The sequence below is a fragment of the Microcebus murinus genome, chromosome 9 (assembly GCF_040939455.1).
Source record: "Microcebus murinus isolate Inina chromosome 9, M.murinus_Inina_mat1.0, whole genome shotgun sequence".
In the NCBI taxonomy this organism is placed as follows: Eukaryota; Metazoa; Chordata; class Mammalia; order Primates; family Cheirogaleidae; genus Microcebus; species Microcebus murinus.
In genome coordinates this window covers 75931623-75951488 of record NC_134112.1, presented here as the reverse complement: position 1 = coordinate 75951488, position 19866 = coordinate 75931623, and the positions used below count along the sequence as shown (strand labels likewise).

At 34.0% G+C, this 19866-nt stretch overlaps 1 protein-coding gene across 9 annotated transcripts in view; it reads left to right on the top strand.

Moving 5' to 3' along the window:
* CADPS2 (calcium dependent secretion activator 2) overlaps nt 1–19866 on the top strand; it is a 454741-nt gene that overhangs the window by 189998 nt on the left and 244877 nt on the right. For all 9 annotated transcript variants that reach the window (XM_076006584.1, XM_076006583.1, XM_076006580.1 and 6 more), the window contains exon 6: nt 972–1093. In XM_076006584.1, the coding sequence (XP_075862699.1) occupies nt 972–1093 (122 nt within the window). The remainder of the gene's footprint in view (nt 1–971; nt 1094–19866) is intronic.

Here is a 19866-nt window from a genome sequence, read left to right as displayed (position 1 = left end):
AAAGCATGAATGACATTCTTGTTTATACAAATACAAAGTGAGATCAATGAAGAAATTATATATATATATAAATGCATTTGAATCTATTTTATAAATTAAATGTGAATTTAGAAGTTGATATAAGTTTTGGTTAAAAAAACTATGGTAAATAACTTTCATATTTTATGTATACATCCAATGAGAATGTTAAGTTACAGTATTTTAAGATTGACAGCCTTTTTGACAAACATAAAAGGGCACTTGAAAAAGAATATTTATTTTCCTTTCTGCCAGGAATTATAGATACATAAAGCAATATCAGGTTGTTTTTTTTTAACCCTTTTGCAGTGTATACATTATATTAGTACATAGTTATGATGGTTAAAATTTTCTTTTCTTATCAAGTTAATATATTCAGTGGCAAATTATAGTTCCCATATTATTTTGATAATAAGACATACAGTGACCATAAAGAAAATTCTTCTATAAATAGCAATCATCATCTAAAATAAGTGAACATAGAAAATTTCAGATATCACATATTGATATCAATGAATTTGTATCATGGTGACAATGCCTACCAGTAACAAATATTGTATTACTTTATACAGAAATTATTACCATCTTCACTGAATTTTCATTTATGATTCTGCTTTACTTTATGCAGACTTGTCTTAATTTGTTAAGGATCTGAGTTTAAATTTCATTTAATTTACTAGGGCTTTTATTTATGCCTTTAACCTTACTTTTATTTAATAGCTGGCAGGAGATATTTTTTCAGATACCAGACTTCTTCAAATGTTATTTACCATGCCTTCTATGACTAGAGGTGCATTATAAAAAGATAAAATGCCAGTGATGTTAACAGATAACAAAACCATTTTTTTCCAATTTTTTTATTAGTCTTCCTCATTACAGATCATGCCTCTATTTCTGTTTATTGCTAAATGCTATCAACTTGACTTATTATTTTAAAATTATTTTATCTTTAGATTGTCATAATGGAAGTTCAAGGTTTGAAGTCAGTCGCCCCCAATCGAATTGTTTACTGTACAATGGAAGTAGAAGGAGGAGAAAAACTGCAAACAGACCAGGCTGAAGCCTCAAGGCCACAGTAAGCCAACTGAAAAAACAAAACATTTTTTTTATTCTCCCAAAGAAACATGCTTTATTTATTTTTGGTTTTGTATGGCATTACACTCTGAAACTGCTATCTCTCTAGCTTTGTATCAGTTGTGTTAGAACAAGTGTGCACCTTTCTGGATAATGATGTTATAATTAGAACTGTGGCAGAATACCTGTGTAGTACGAACAGAAAACCCAACATGCAAACGTGAAGCTGATCATTAGGCGACAGAATGTGAGTCATTTATAAGGAAAGCACGTTTTATCATGTATTATTTACAAGATAACACGTGATTCTATTTAAATTATTAGAATTTAGAACTAGAAAACCTCTGTTGAGATCCTGGCTAAGCAGTGGTTAGGCACTGAAGATAAAAGATGAACAAGAAACTAATTTTCTTTAGAACAGTATAGCACAGTATATTATGGGGTTGAGAAAAAGCAAGTCAAACCTTCTCAGCCTGACTGACAAAGCCCTACAGGTCTGCCTCTGACTAATTTCTCATTACCTGACCAATTTCTTATTACTTCTGGAACCTCACCTTCTCCCTCTCTTCCCCTGGTCTACAACTATTCATCCATCCTGGTCTTCAACTGGTCCCCCAATACATATCAAGCTATTCTCATTGTTGAACTTGCTTTCCTCTCTGCCTGCAGTCATCTTCCTTATATTTGTATACCTGGTTTCGTGGCATTGAGAGAATCTCAATTTAAACATCAGTTCCTGAGAATAATACTTCCCTTTAGATGACCCAATGGAAAACATATTTTTCTGGCTCATAACTTTTTAATTTCTGGATGGATGTGTTTCTCACCTGTTTATTTTGTATTATGTCTCCTCTTGAGAAAAAGGTAAAAAATCTTATCCTATAGTCTTACATCCCAGTACCTAGGAAGTACTCAGTTAGAATTTATTAATTCCATTGATTGAACTTATTTTGGTGACTGAGTCACTGTAAATATTTGAGGGTAATGTATTAGTATATTCACAGAATTGTGCAACTATCACCCCCATCAATTTTACAACATACGACTTCAAAAAGAAACTCTGTACCCTTTCGCTATCAACCCCAAATCACTCCAGCCCTAAGGAGCCACTAATTTGCTTTCTGTCTCTATAGACTTGTCTCTTCTGAATGTTTCATGTTTTCATATAATTAGAATTATATACAGTTACATATTGCTTAACAACAGGAAGACAATTTGAGAAATGAGTTAGGTGATTTTGTCAAACATCATGGAGTGTACTTATACAAACCTAGATGGTGTATTTATTTTTAGTTATATATATTTTTTTCATATGGAAAACTAAATGTTCCATTACTGAGTATCAGTCATTTCCCCTACTTGATCTGCAATGTCAATATCAAATGCTATATATCAGGTTTTTATATATGTTCCATTATAAGTTTATGGGACTACTGATGTATATGTAGTCTGTTCTTGACCAAAGTATTGTCATGCAGTGTGTAACTGTAATATGTGCTCTTCTGTGACTGGCCTCTTTCACTTAGCATGTTTTCAAGGTTCATCCATCTTGTAGCATGTATCAGGACTTTATATAACTTAATAATATTCCATTATATGTATATACTGTATATACACATACATACACACACACACACAGTTTATCCCTTCACCGGGGTTAATAGAAATTTGGATTGTGTCTACATTTTGGCTATTGTGGAAAAGTGCTACAATGAACATTGGTGTATAAGTATCTGAGTCCTGGTTTTTAATTATTTGGTGTATATACCTGGGAGTGGAATTGCTGGAACATATAGTAATTATATGTTTCGCTTTTTGAAGAACCTTCAAACTACTTTGTGCTGCTGTTGCACCATTTACATTCATACCAGCAATGTATGAGCATTCCAGTTTCTCCACATTTTCACCAAGCCTTGTTATTTTTCGTTGTGTGCATGTATGTATGTTTTATAGTCTTAGTAGATATGAAGTGGTATCTAATGGTGGTATTGATTTGCATTTGTATGTCTTCTTGAGAGAAATGTCTATTCAAGTCCTTTGCCCATTTTTTAATTGAGTTGTTTTGTGGTTGTTAAAGTGTAAAAGTTTATGTGTTTTGGATTCTAGATCCTTATGTATATGATTTGCAAGTACTTTCTCTCATTCTGTGGATTTTTCACTTTCTTGGTTTATCTTTTGAAACACAAAATTTTGATGAAGTCCAATTCATTTTTTCTTTCTTTTTTTTTTTTTTTTCATTTGTGTAGTTTTTTTTCAGGGGGTTTTTCAGGGTATTATGGGGGTACAAACATTTTGGTTATGCTATAACTTTGCCTCACCCAAGGCAGGATTAGAGGCATGTCCTTCGCCCATACAATGCTCACCGCATCCATTATTTGTGAGTTTGCTCACTCCCACCCTCCCATCCCCCAATGAATATTACTACCATGTGAGCACCTTAGTGTTGATCAGTTAGTGCCAATTTGATGGCGAGTATATGTGTTGCTTATTCTTCCATTCTTGTGATATCTCTCACAGTTTAGTTTTTCCTTGTTGCTTGTGCTTTTGGTGTCATATCTAAGAATCCTTGTCAAATTGAAAAAAGATAAAAAAGATTTATCCCTATGTTTTTATATCCCTAAGACTTTCATAGTTTTATATTTAGATCACTTATCCATTTTAAGTTGATTTTTTATGTGGTGGAATGTAAAGGTCCAACTCCCTTCATGTCCTGCATATGACTATCTAGTTGTCCAAGCACTATTTGTTGAAGAAACTATTCTTTCCACATTAAATGCTTTTTGCACTCTTTTTGAAAATCAATTTGTTATAGATATGGGAATTTATTTCTGGACTCTTCAGTTCTGTTTCATCATTCTATTAATATGTGTCTGTCTTTATGCCAATACCACACTGTCTTGATTACTTTTGCTTTGTAATAAATTTTGAAATGAAGAGTACAAGTCCTATGTGTGTTTTTTTCCCAAGATTGTTTTGGCTATTCTGAATCTCCATATGAATTTTAGGATCAGTTTATCAATTTCTGCAAAGATTCTGCAAAGATCACTAGCTGAGATTCTGATAGGGACTATGTTGAGTCTGTAGGTCGATTTGGAGAATACTGACATCTTAATATTAAGTCTTCTGATTCATGAACATGGGATATCTTTCCATCTGTTTAGATCTTTTGCTTAAACATTGTCTTGTAGCTTTCAAAATATAAGTTTTGTACATCTTTTGTTACATGTATTCCTAGTATTTTATAATTTGTGATGTTATTGTAAATGGAATTATTTTTCTTAATTTCATTTTTGGATCATTTATTACATTTATACAATCAAATATAATTGGTTTTTGTATGTTGATCTTATGTTTCAACCTTGCTGACCCTGGTTATTAAATCTAACATTTTTAGTGGATTTTGTAGGCTTTTCTATATACAAGAACATGCCATCTGCAAATAGTGATAGTTTTACTTCTTCATGTCCAATCTAGATGCCTATAATTAAACTTTTTTGACTAATTTCCCTCCAGTGCAATGTTGAATAGACGTGGCAGGAAAAAACATCTTTATGTTGTTCCTGATCATAGGGAAAGCATATAATCTTTTACAACTAAGATTGATTTTAGCTGTGGGGTTTTCATAGAAGCTTTTATCAGTTTGAGGAAGTTCCTTTCTGTTCCTAGTGTGTTGAATGTTTTTATAATTAAAAGGTGTTGGATTTTGTCAAATGCTTTTCTACATCCATTCAGATGATTATGTAGTTTTTTTTTTTTTATTCTGTAGATATGGTATATCACTTTGATTTTTAAGTGTTAACAAACCTTGTATTCCTTGCAAAATTGCACTTGGTCATAATATAGAATTCTTTTTATTTGTTACTGGATTTGGTTTTATAGTACTTCGTTAAAGACTTTTGCCTCTGTATTTGTAGGAGAGATTGTCCTTGTAATATCCTCTTGTGATGCCTCTGTCTGATTTTGATATTAGTGTAATAGCCCTGTAGAATGAGTTTGCAAGTGGTCCTTCCTCTTGTATTTTTGGGGAGAGTATGAAGAATTTGTGTTAATTTTTCTTTAACTATATGGTACAATTCACCATTGAAGCCATTTGGGGCTGAGCTTTTCTTTGGGAGTAATTTTCTGGTTATTAATTTGATCTCTTCACTTGTTATAGATATATTCACATTGCATTTCTTCTTGGGTCAGTATCAGTATTTTGTGTTCTTCTGGGATATTTTCCATTTATCCACATTATCTAATTTATAGTCACACAATTGTTTATAGTATTTACAGCCTTTTTTATTTCTAAAAGGTAGATAATAATGTCCTCTCTTTCATTTCTGATTCTGGTAATTTGACTATCCTCTCTTTTTCCTTATTCCACATGCTAAGCGTTAGCTAGCTAAGCTGTTTCTTAGACTAGCTAAAAGTCTATCTATTTTTTAAAAATATGTAAAACAACAACAGCAGCTTTTGGTTTCTTGGATGCTTTCTCTTATTTTTCCATTCTCTGTTTCATTAATTACCACTCCACATTATTTACTTCCTTCTCTTCCTTTAAGTTTAGTTTGCTTTTCTTTTTATAGTGTGTTAAGGTAAAAAGTTAGGCTTTTGATTTGAGATCCTTCTTCTTTTACAGCTTATCATGCTAAGCACTGCTTTAGTTGCATCTCTGAGTATTTTGTGTGTCTTCATTTTTATTCATCAAGGTGCCTTTGATAAGCAAAACATGTTATTTGTATAGTAAATAGGGTCAATAGAAGAAGCTTCTTAACTGCAGGAAATACAGCCCCAGGACTCACAATGCCACCCTGATGGATGAGGGAATTGACATAATTGACATCCTGTCACTCCTGAAGCCCATTGGAAGCACACCAGTTTGCCACCACTCACTTTTTGGGAAGCTCTTTTATGGCACTTAGATTGGTTTATTTAATCTACCTTACTAGTCCATGAGATCTTGAGGGAGTACTACTGCTCTAAGAATCTCAATGTCATGTTTTTTGTTTTTTTTTTCAGTATCTTTCCTGTTTTATTTAGGCATAATATATATGCCATAAAAACCATCCATTGCAAGTTAGATGATTTTTAGTAAATTTATGCACTTGTGCAGCTATCATCACAATTCAGTTTTAAAACATATCACTTCAAAAAGTTCTGTCATGGCCATTTGCAGTCTATTCCTGTTCCCACTCCCAGTTCCAGGAAACTACTCATCTGTTTTCAAGCTCTATATTTTACTTTTCCTGGATAGTTTATATAAATGGAACGATGCAATATGTAGTCTTGGTATCTGGCTTTTTTCACTTAGCATAATCTCTACAAAATCTTTAATTGATACTTAAATATTTGGTCAATGAAATGAATTAACTTTTATCTGAATAGTAATGTTATTTTAGCACTTTTTTCACAAATGTTAAAAGTTTACATATAGTTTTGCTCATTTAATTTCCAACATTACTCTCAAAAGAGATTCTGATAATAGGGAGCATCTAAGTGAACAATTTAAATGAATGAAAATACTTAGAAATCATACAGAAAATATTACAGTAACCCCCAGTACTCTTTTTTGTTACTCTCTAAAAGGAAGTTTGACTAAAATAGCCTTTCTGTGTTTCCCCATGAACACTGAGTTAACTTGTACAATGAATTAAAAGATTTGTATTTATCATCATATCCCCGGGGCGGATTACGTTCAAAATGTATCTCACTAATGCTGACCAACTGCAGCTTTTCATCAGCGTCGTTACTTTCATCCTGAACTCATCTTGCACAACAGGAAAGAGATCCATCGCCTCCATCATCATAGTGAATTATGCCTCAGACACGTTTTCTAAATTTTACTGCTTCAACAGTTTGTACTTTGTTGGAGAGCAGTTCATCCTTCTGTCTGATACTAATTAAAGTGCCTTATTTAGTCCATATTTTCAATAAACTTAATCAAGACTTCTAGCCATTGCTTGTTTCATTCCTGTAGTTCAGATTTCCTGCCAGCAATTAGGTGGACACAGCATGTGAGATTGGTACATACTTAGAATATAGGACCGGGGGTCCACTAAAAGCAATGTTAATAGACAAGTTTGATTAATACAGAGTGGTGGTGAGGCACTCTAATTTGTGAAAGTTTTGTTTTTAATTTTCATTGTTTTTAATATAGGGAAGGGAATGTGGATAAAGGATATTTTTCAATTTTCAATGGAGAAAACACTATTATTTATAGATTTTTAACTCATTGTTTCATAGTCTCTTATTTACCAGAAAAGGTATTGTTCTTTATTAATGAGGTACAGAAGAATTGTTGCCATCCTTTTAGAGCATGTGATCACATCCATACATTTCATTTATTTCAGTTGTAGCCCATACCTTTAATGATACCACCAAAAAGGAAATGGCAGGATAGTAAGAGGGATGACCAGCTGTATGTGAGGGGGAACAATTTGTTGTGGTCATGCAATATTCATAAATTTCCTGATAGGTACTGATCTTTTATTCCCTACAAGTGGTGAGCACACTTTGAGTCCCTAAACAAACATGGGAGCTAATAAAATCCTATGGAGGATCAAGATAGATCCTGCTACTGGGGAAACAAAAGCAAGGAAAGTGGTTGTTAAATACAAATAGGGAAGGACAGATAGCATGAGATCTAACCTCTAATAAAGTTTTAAGTGCATAATACAGTGCTACAATGAAACAAAAGTGTCCTGATAATCAGAATAGTGAATTAAATATTGATTACATTGGCTAAAAAAAACAAAAAAACTAGGAAACAACTGTGTTTTGGCCTCACCCTCTGGCACTGTTTTATTTAAAGCATCTGTAGATTAATGGATCTCTGCTACTCACACCCCTGAAAGTAATAAAATAAAAAGCAATAAGAAAAACTGACGAGTTGTATGCCATTAGATAAATATATTTATGGATATTATGATAGAACATTCTTCTATTTCATGAAAATTATAGGAAATACAGTCTCCAGTACCTGTTTCTGGAAACTTTAAATTCTTAACCAGAATCGTAATAATCTGTCAAACTATTGAAAGAATATTACAGCTACAAATGGAAAGCTTATCAGAATGACAAGGTACTGTGACAGTGTTTAAGAGAGATTAAATACAGACTGCATATAAGCCAAGAGAAGCTAACCATGCTTTTAAAAAGTATATTAGTTTTCATTTTAATTTAGAAATGTCAGAATTATTTTTGAAGTGTAATTCATTAATCAGCTATTCCTACAGACTAGAGATAAAATATGCTTCATTTTTATATGATCTATAAAAAAGTGTGCCTATTTTTAATGAACTGAAGAGAAAACATTCAAACTGCATAAAAGTTTGCCTCTTCTCATTTCCATCTTTAAAATCATGACAGATTGCTTCCTCTTATGTAAATAAATTCACTAGAAGTAACATTTCTAAGACTAATACTGCTGGGGCAGAACACCATGAAACCTAAAGAGACAAGCATTGGCCAGATACAGAAATTACATTCATTGAGAATATATTTGCAAGTAAAGGAAGCTAATCTGGGGATCCTCATGATTAGAGGTATCTGAATTAATGAGAGAATATGATAGATTTAGATTCCAGATGCTTCCTGAAGAGCATTCAGGAGCTGTAGTGAAAAACAGCATTAAGTTTGGGAGAAAGTTTATATTATTTATGCTTATTAACATTTCTATGGTAGATTTACAACTTGTAAATAATTTCCCCTTATATTTTATAACTTATTTTCAGAGCAACGTTTTGTAGTTGTCAACTTTTATTTCATTTGATTTATGTGACCAATTATTGAATGGGCTGAATTTGGCAGGGCTTAAGTGGTAAGCTTAATTCTTAGAACTATCCTCAGATACCCTCAGATCTCTCTCTCATACCCCTTGAAGATATCTTGGCAGATAACTATGCCTTTTCTGGTTACTTTCAGGTATTAAATAACATGTTCAAGAATTAACATTTTCAGACCAGCTTATATCAAAAACCTATACATTTCAAGACTTTTTCTTTTCCTTCCAGCTTACTCAGAAACTTGTAGTGGGAAAAAGGTATTATAGTCCATTTTTTTTTCACTCTTCTTATTTTGTTTGCTCTCTGTTCTTTCTACAGCTTTTGGTTAGGGTTGGGCTTGGGAAGAGGGGAAGAAAGGAAGGGACAAAACGTGTGTGTGTGGTGTGTGTGTGTGTGTGTGTGTGTGTGTGTGTGTGTGTATAAAGTCTGTGTACATAGGTGCTCTTCTAGTTCTGTCGTGGTTAGCAAATGTCCTCTGTCATGGTAAATGTCCACTTAGAACTTTTCTCTAGTGCATATTAGGAGACTCCTCCTACTGCCAGGGACTTCTGACAGCATACCTCAGAGTATGATACATCTTGTGGCTGCCCCTTTTCTCTTCCCCTGAGCTACTGGTTTAGTAATATAGCCTATGTATTCTCTTCCTGCTTTTATTTCATCTCCTTAGCAGATGGCTGAAATAAGTTGGAAGCTCCTTGAAGGCAAGGACTACACACTCAGTTCACCACTAGCACCAAGCCACAGTACTGTGGCTCAGTAGGTACTCAGTAGTCTAATTAAAGCATTTTCTTTGCTATTTACAGTATAAAACATAGGATCCCAGTAGGACTCAGGATATGACACTTGGGCCAGTCAGTACCTACTCAGAATAGCAGGAAGTCCAGTCTTCGTTCTCCCATCCCAAGCTCCTATTTTTCTAGAAATTCCACAGAAAACACATTTACTTGAAAGGGCCATTTCTTTTTCTTGAGTGTATTCACTTTTGCCTGGAGTTCCAGTCACTTCCAGACTCTTGCTATCCTGGCTGGAGCAATGTTTTTCAAACTGTGAGGCTACCTGGTTAAACAAAACAACTTCCCAAGGGATATAAAGGCACAGGTATAGTTTTAATAGGATTGACATGTGAATCCTTGAGGTCTATAAGTACTCTTTCCCAAAGCTCTTCTATCTGGGAAAGGGCCTGCTGTATACAAATTACCATTCTCAGCCTTCCTTTCATGTCCCCTTCTCCCATTTTACAAAATAAAGATTAACCTTTTACTCAACTTAAATCTTACAGTACTGGTTCTTGTCCCAGAGTAGAAAAACCTCCAGGGCACCATTCAAAATGAAAATATATATTATTGTTAGTTTTGAGAAAGTGATTGATTAATGACGTAATAAATCCTTCGGCAAATTAGGTGGCTTCTACTTTGCTTTCAGTAGAGTTGATGAAGGATTTAGGGAAGTATTCAGCTGCTAAATAATTGAAAAAGAGTTTTTTCTTATTAATCACTGTGTGGTTTCGGGACATTTAAATAGGCAGGAATTAAACAAATTGATGGAAATTGCTACAGTAATGTTCCTATCTACTTACTTTTTTAGAGTTTGTGACAGAAAAACAAAAGAACCTCGATTAAAATTGATGCTGAACTCTGTCTCAGTCTAGAATTAAGTTATGGATACATGAGCTGATTCAAAGATATAGTACTATCCATTTCATTCAGATGCATGTCTAATAAACAAGTTTACTGTTTACATTTATTATTAATGCACATGTTCATGATATATTTATTTTAGATCACTTAAGCACTACTAGTAATTCTCATAAAAGCTCAATTCAGAAATTTTTAGTACTAGAACCTTATGAACAGAGAAAAGAAAAGTTTTAAGATTTATATAAATTCAATACAGATATTTATGATAGAGTCATTAATGTTCAGGCATTAAAATATATTGCTGTAGAATAAAATTCTAAGTTTCTGAGAGGAAAATGGAATCAAAAGAATTTAAGGAAAAAAGGAATAGTATAAATTTCTGTTATAAAGAATTGTGCAGGTATTACTCTAAATGGATGATGGCACCATATTGCTACAATACAGTCATGTACTACATAACAATGATTCAGTCAACAGCAGACTGTATATATTACAGTGGTCCCGTAAGATTATAATGGAACTGAAAAATGCCCATCTCTTAGTGGCCTCATTGCCATCATAATTTTGTAGTGCAGTTATCTTTTGATGAATTTAGTGTAGCCTAAGTGTACAGTGCTTATAAATTCCATAGTAGTGTGTAATAATGTCATAGGCCTTCATGTTCGTTCACCACCTTTGATTAGTGTGATTACTTTTGTATTTCTCTACTCATGTGTTCATTGTTTAACTTTCTTTAAACCTTTTCATATCCTATTTTTAAGTCCTGGGAATTTCCAGGAGGGAGGCTACACTTAATGAATTGAGTGCTCTTAACAACATCAAAAACATTATTTTATGAAGCAGAATGTGCTTTTTGTCTCCTGAGTCCCGCCTGAGATTTTTGGCTTCAGTGTTTGTACTGTCATGTAATAGTTATTTTATAAGCACCCCATAATCATTTTTTTAAAGATTTGAGAGTTGGTTTCAATCAAAAGGAGATAGTTTTCAATATGAATAATGCCCTAGTATTAGCTATGAAGGAAGAACATTCTTTGGTTGTCATATATTCAATATCAATATCATATTCAATATCAACCTTAGTTTTGTTTCTCAGTTGATGTCATGGAAGATTTATATCTGCTCTGATAAGTCACAGCCGTCAAAGTCTCTCTGGTGCTCTGCAGCAGAGAACTCTGCGATTGTTGACGGTAACTTTGCAGCCCTGTCTTCCATGTTGGCGCTACATTATTGCATTTCATGCAGAGCACTCAACTGCTACCTGTTCTGGAGATATGGAATTAAAATGCAACTGGAGACTCCCACTATTATTTATATGTGAATCAGCAATAGAAAAGATAATCCTAAATTGAATGCAACCTTGTTTTATTGGTATTCGTTCAGATGTTGGGAAATCTGAAAGAGTTCATAGAAATATCTTGGAAATCTTTGCAGGCCCTTGGTGGTGACAAGAGAATAGAGAAGGTTGTTTCCATAAATCAGAGTGTTCAGATGACTTTGGTGCACTGGAGATGCAGCAGAGTGAAGGATGGAAATACTGTACTATCGCATACCTCTGCAGGTGTACACACAGGGTGCTTCCCCTGGCCTGTCTCTGCCCAGGAACTCTGATTAATGTTTCAAGACCAGTTCAACTTGGGCAGAGTTTTACACTCAGGTTGATATTTCTTTGCAAGTGAATTTATTTTACATGCTATATACCTCCTATCTCATATATTCAATTGGGGTAATTCCCATTTCAAAAAAACTGATTTTTTTTTTCCTGCAACTTGGTCATGATTTTGGTCTAGCCATGATATAATTATTTTTATATATATAAATCTGCTACAAAGTCTCCTGCTTTAACAGAAACTTTCAGCTCAAATACCCTGAGTGATATTTTTTCCTTACTGAGGCATTATTATTAACATATCCATAACAATGATTTTCTTCCTTATATTTTCTTTATAAGACTTTTTGTCACTAAGTTATTTAGTAAGATTAATGGCAAGGTGATTATTTTTAAATTAATACAGTTTTTTAAAATCATAATTTCTAAGCCTTGTTTAAAAGGAAAAATATTGGCAAGTATCAGGTAACTTTTGCAGCATGAAAGCCATTGTCTAACATGTTTCTTCTTCCCTTTGAAATTTGAAGAAAATTTGTTTAAGTATAGGAACCTTGTTACCTGGAAAATATAACAGTATTTTTCCTTAAGTTTTATTTTGTTTTTAGAAAAGAATAAGTGTATGTAAACTTCAGAGAGGTGTTTTAATTTTTACTTTTTACACTTATACATTTTCCAAATTAAAACTATAGGCTCTAGAAACATTCCTGCAAATATATTTGTATAACAGTATTAAAAAGACATTTTTAAAGATGGAAAGACAAGTCTATTTTTAATTTATTTTGCTCCCAGAAAGAACTTCAACGACTTAAGACTCTGAAAGAAATCACAATGGTGGTTAAATGTGGCAAAAGAAATAAAAGGGAAGAATTAGTCAATTTTTAGACAAGTAACATTTTTGTGTTCCTGGCTCAGATTTCCTTATTACATAAAATGCAAGATGGATTTATTTGGCAAAGATTTGAAGTCTTCTGGCTTATAAAATAGCAAAATTTTACCTGGAGCAAATATGTGAAATTCTCACTGTGTTCTAATGTTTAATTTTCCTCTTTTTGCCATAATATAGCTTTGCTGGCAGATGGCAGCATTTGGATCATATTGAATTTGGCAAATTCTCATAAGAATCTTCAAAAATTTTAATATTTGCATGTGAAAAATCACAAATTTTATATAGCTCTGCCAAAATGGTAGACAGGAAGTCTTCTACATTTTTCTTATATTTATGCCCTGATTACTTCACTTTCAAATAGGGTAGATGTCTAGGGAAAAAAAAAATGAAACCATATTTATTCACTATGAATGTAGTTCATATGATGTAGAAACTTAACCTATCATCATCCACATTTAAAACCGTGTTTCTTATATAGTGTATTCTTTTTATAAAAATCAGTAGCTAAAGTCAATATCTACATCATTTTTTTTTATTTTTTTTCTACATCATTATTAAACAACTTTACCTGTAGGTTACCTCCGAAAACTCAAATGCTCCCATCCAATTTTTTGTTTTACATGTGAGCACTGTTTCAGGTTGTCTCATTCTCACATTCTCTCTCTGCAAATACTGGATCTGGTAAAAGCTAGTGAACCAACTTCTGGAAGAGAGGCTCATTAGTTCTTTTAGTAAATTAAACCTTTGGTAAGTAGGACCAAAACAGTCATGAGTTATTATGAGTTTAGTTCTTAACAACTCATGGTATAGCAAGATTTAGTTGGACTTTAATGTTTGAGTTCCTTGCTAAGCATGTACCCTACTGATAATGGGACTAGAATTATGAATAACTTAGAATAAGGGTCCTTATTTCTGCCGTTGCAAACTCATTAAAATTTTGCACAACTAACAGTATTTCTGGAAAGCTCAGAGCAAGTTTGTGGACTTGGTGTGATTAGTTACTTTTACAATGAGACTTACAGATGGACTTGTTTCCCCCATAATCAAACAGCTTGGTGATTACATTAATATTTCATCATTAATATTTTCTTGTGCATATCTGTTAATGTTTCATGGCTCCATTTTTTCAGAGAAGGTCCCCAACCTAGCCAGTGACCTTTGCTGTTTTCCCCACAGTTGGTGGGATCTTTAGAAAGAGAAAGCTTGTTTATACCAAGCTGAGCTTGGCTTTGTTGCTTTGACTCCATGCGGCTGCTCTTTCTGTTCACAGAGAGGCTAGTTATTTTACTTAGCTTCTGCACATGTTGTTTAACTTTGTTTTTTTCCCCATCGTGTGGCTTCTGGTGGCCTAGACAAAAAGTGTCCATCCATTTTGTAATCACCCTTTCCTTTAAAAACCTATGTAAAGATGGAATAATCAAAAGCAGATTCTTATAAATTGATCAAAATAGTTCACAGTTTTATAGCACCCCTTATGTAAATGAACATATATTACAAAGAAGATAATCTGATCTAGGAATATTTATCCATATGGTATGGATGAGCAAGAATTTCACAGTAAAATAGAATCACTCTCTTTAATTAGTTAGGAGACAGCTATAATATAGTCTGTGTTACTTTAATATGTAAGTATTATATGATACTATATTGTAGGTAGTATTGTCCATCTGAAAGAAGCCTTTATGAAGGGGTTTATACCTATAAAAGAATATGAAGAAAGAAAATTCAGAAAGAAAGCTGTTACTAAAATAAACTCTACTATCAACAGAACCCACTTTTTTAGTTATCAAGATTAACACTGGATGGCATATTTTTCTTCTGTCTGGATATCTTACAGACCCTTGAAATTCAACATATTCAAAACAGAAACACTTATTTTTCGCCTTTAAACCCACTCCTCCTTTTCTGTTTATCATCTCAGTCTATGTGATATTTCCACCTACAGAGGTGCAGAAAAGTGGGCATTTATTATTTCTTCCTCTTTCTGACCCCCATATCTAAATCCTGTTGATGCTGTCTCCTTTGTGCCCAACAAACCTGCCTCCCTTAGTGCACCATCATCACTAGCACCTTGGTTTGGGCTTTTGCTAGTTTTATTTCAGGAGCCTCTATTTGGTCTGACTTCCATTTAGCTCTGTACCTCTTGCATGTCTCCAGCTTAGATTCTGTGCCCCATGGTGTTTCTAAGCAGGAGTGCTTTGCATTTTGGTGGGAGTTGTTTTTGTCAGTGGAACTGTCCCCTGCATCTTGGGTTATTTAGCTTCCCGGGCTTCTGTCTGCACACATTTTAAAATGCCCCCATAAGGAGCAGATACCATCCCTGGGAAGAACTCCGCCTGTCCTCTACATGGCCTGTCTGCCTTTCATTCTGCACCTAACCACCTATCCCTTACTTTTTCTTGAAGGCTCAGTTTAGAGTGCTCTTCTCAGTGGGGCTTTCCCTGAGCAACTATCCCCCTCCTCCCCTAGATGGCTTTTGTGGCACCTGTGTGTCTTCAGTCCCTAGAACTCTCACAGTATGTTCTAGTTGTCTCCATGTGCTGCCCCTCAAAAACTGCCAGCTCTCTTAAGATAGAGGTTGGATCTTATTCAGCATCATGTCCCCAGTGTGACGGCCCAGAGACTAACCCTATTTGATGAAGCATCTAACACCCAGTAATTGACAACAGTATTATCTTGAGTCTGTCAGTGAAGTATCAGTAGGAGTAATTCATCTATATGGAAGTTATTTACCAAGTTATTAATAAATATGCACATAAAACTATGCACTCAGCCTTCTGGTATTCATGCATGAGAAAGTTAAACATGAGTCTGAATGGACTTAATAGCAGCTGGGAGCCAGTTATCACCCTAATTTCCACCTACTACACAATTAAATACAGTCTGATAAGTGACATTGTACAAATCACTTTCTGTGGCTGAATCTTCCTCCACGAATTGCAAATAATACAACATTAGCATCCCATCTTACACATCCAGAACATTTTTGCAGCTACAAAAACAATATATATTATTAAAATCTCCTTTATAAGCCACATGGAATTTTTTGGAGAAAATACTCCTTAAATGTAAGTTGGAATTTTAATGTTCCAGAAGCTATTATAATATTCTAATTTAAAAAGCATGGGGAGTATTTTTCAAAAAGACATCTTTGTAGTGCAAAGGTAGAATATTTTTATTTAACCAACACGCACAACTGTGCTTAAAAATTTTCCACCCACATTGCCTGGTACTGACCTTTGCATGTGTGTACATAAGGACTAACAAAGCCACAGCTAGAAGTACATTCATATAGGTAATCTAAGAAAAAGGCAATTATAGTTTCAAAATAATTAAATATCTAGCCAGGCAACTACATTCCATCTGTTTTGTAAACACATATGGTTTATATGGTCAAAGGACCCAGATAATGTTTTATGAGAATAGTATTTCATCTTCATGTTATTCCCTTTTCAAACAAATATAAAAAGATGCCAAGTCCTCCTTTGCCACAAGTTCTGCGTGCTTTCATTGAAAAATAGGCTGGATATATTTTTACCTAAGTAAATTAGAATACAAATCCACAGTTACATGTTTAATTTTCCAAAGTTATAAACATATAAGACATATTATTTGATGATTAACTTAATATTTGGGAGGTATTAAAAGGGACATTGGAGATAAACTGTTCTTTAACTTCTAAGAACATTTGGTTTTAGGATAGGTGCAAATCGACTTTGCCTCAGTATTTTGTTGTTTTTATTTCAGAGAAGAAATTTTAGTGACTAGAAAAATTGTCAGAGATTCATCTCAGAGACAAAAAGATTTTACAATATGTACAAATGGGCTTTGCTTCAATATTTCATTTTTTATTTCAGGGAAGAATTTTTAGCAAATAAACTGTCAGTTTCATCTCAGAGACAAAATTATGGTTGATAGTTATGTAGCATTTAATTCTTGTCAGGTATTTGCTAATAATTCTCTTCTCAAGCAGGGCATAAATGCAGTGATGATCTATCACCCCTAAAGGCTCCACCTGCTAATGCCACCCCCTTGGGGGTTAGGATTTCAACTTATTTTAGGGAGGCAGATAACAGATACATTCAGAGCATACCAGCTGTGCTAGGTGGATTAAGAATATCATTTATTTTGTAAGCCTTCTAATTTGTCAGAGATGGTGATAGGTATTTTACTTACTGTTTTATTTTTCTGAGTAATTGTGTGAGACAGGACTTATTGGTGTTCCTGTTTGTAGATAAGAAAACAGATCCTCAAAAAAGTTTAACAGACGTACCTAAGTTAACTCAGCTCTTGAGCAAGGAAACCAGTATTCCAGTCCAGTCTTCTTAGATTCCAAAGTCCATATTCTTTCTACCCATCCTTGCCTTCTCCCTGGAATATGTAATATGTGTGCCTTTTATGTCTAGAGCACAGTGTTGGTGGCAGTGGGGGGTATAGCTGTAGTTGCGAAAAGAAATCATAAACACAGAAAAATAATGCAGTCGACTTCTGCCTCACAATGAAAGCCACTGTGCAGCTTTTCTCATTACTATCGTATTTGCTTATGTATCACACTTCTCGTTTTGCCACAAGCCTGAATCTCTGGAGGCCAGATTCTGTTTTTCTTCATCTTTGTATTTTCATCATTCATACCTAGATGGCACTTAATAAGTGCATTATTAAATAACTTTCCAAAATATGCACAAATGAGAACTAGAATTACAGAAAGTATAATTATTATTTAAATGTTCCTTCAAGTGCCAGGTAGCTAAATGTTGGAGAAACAGATCATAGCAGTGATTTCCACCCTTTTAATATCTTACCAGAATTCCTGTTATCTTATGAGTGTCAAATTTCAACCCCCCCCAAAAAAATCAATTTAAATGTCTTCCAGATTTAAAATCTTGTGTGTATAGCATTTTTGTTCCAACGTATCTCAAAATTTCGTTGTTACTAGCCAACAGAAATCCACAGCAGGCCCGGATTTTCTTTCCTGATAAACAGGTCCGGTAGGAACTGGAAGCAATAAGATATTAGCAATGACTGTCTGGTCTGTGAAGACTGCCAGATATACTGCTTGACCAGAGGCTGCTTATGACATGTCACCTCTGCATAGTCGAGCACTGTTCTAGTATCCACTGGGTGCTCTTGGGCCCACTTTCAGGCTCTCACCATATACTTTAGGATTCGCTGGTCTCTGCTCCAAGCATCGTGGTGCCCTTGTTGAATGCCTGGTGCTTCCTGCCTCTTCTCAACCCCCTCAGAAATCATCTCAGGCCACTGTACCCTCTCTGGAATCTGGGATGTTTGTGTAATGCAGGGACCTTTCCTATTGCTTCCATTAACTTCTGTGCAGTTGGAAATTCTCTTTATTTCAAACTAAGGAAACTGTCACTTAGAAAAGAAAAAAAAAAAGTTGTTTTATTTGCAGGGAGATTCCAGGAGGACCATTTCTAGGGAAAATGAAACAAACCCATGTTTGGCACCAGGGACCGTTTTCATGGAAGACAGTTTTTCCACAGACTAGGGATGGTATTAGGATGATTCAAGTGCATTAAATTTATTGTGCACTATATTATTATGTTGTAATATATAATGAAATAATTATACAACTCACCCTAGGTTGGGGACTCTTGATGTTGATGATTCAGCCTGGTATTTCCCCTTTAAAGTCCTGCGTGTTACTGCTTACAAGGCAGGTCCAAGACTCTTTTCTCTTTAGGACAGCTAGAAACAGCTAAGGGGCATTGGCTTTTATCATTTAAATGTAAGCAATTAAGAATATGAGGTACTGATACTATAGTACTTGATAATTCCAAGGCCTTCAAAAAATATTAAATCAAAATATTTCCCCGCCTTCATCGACTGGTCCCAAAGAACATTAAATTCATGCACCCCTTTAAATTGCTATCAAATTAGACATTAATGATGGGAGGATATCTGATAAAGCAAGTACTAGTTACTGGTGGACACTCCAACCTACTAATAGTAATATGCTGAACTGAATACCTAGTAATGATTATATCCTCATAGTTATAAACTCTGTATTTTCAATTTCTGTAGTACTTTTTAATCTTTATAGGAAAAAGATATTAATTCTACTGCATTTGAAAGGATTTTTTCCAGTTCATGTAACACATCCAAATTTTACTTTCATGTCAAAAAACAGGAGCAAGTAAGCTGATCTCACATAAGCTTCAAAGTCGGGGGTATAGATGCAGTAGGAACATAATATGTTGCTAAATTTTGGAGATAACTAATTATTGGTGTATGTAGTGTGGTGATCATGTCCACATCATTACATTCTACTATTTAAATCTCATTCTGTGGATTTGTGTGTGTATAATAATCTTTATGCTTTAAAATTAATTTATATGTCAATTATTTAGCCCCTTTTCCTGTATATAAGTTTTTTAAAATCTTGGTTTTCATCTTATAAAAAGCTACACTTTTTTGTACTGTCTTGACCAAGTAAAATTGTAATGCAAGATGTGACAAATTGTTCTCTTTAAAATTAGATGCTTCAAGCTAATGTCTTTGAACTATCCTGCTATGAGGAAAAGAAAGGAAAATGCTTGTAAGAGATTATGTCTTCTATTATGTCTAAAAACCTGATTTTGTGCTAACATGCATACTAGACTTTCCCAGAAGAAAATGGTACAAGTGTAATATGATTTTTCTACTCTGGATACAGAGGTTTAATGACATAAATACTTCATAAAAGAAATACAGACTTTAAAGGAAAATTTTATCCTATTATTCTTGAGGCTTTCACAGTCTTTAGAGCAACAAAATGGGAGCTACATCTTCGAAGAAAAGGGAAACATCTAAGAGACAATACGGGAGGGAATGAAGGTGAAGCTCACAGGATTTTTCTCTTAGTATGAAAGTTACCATCAC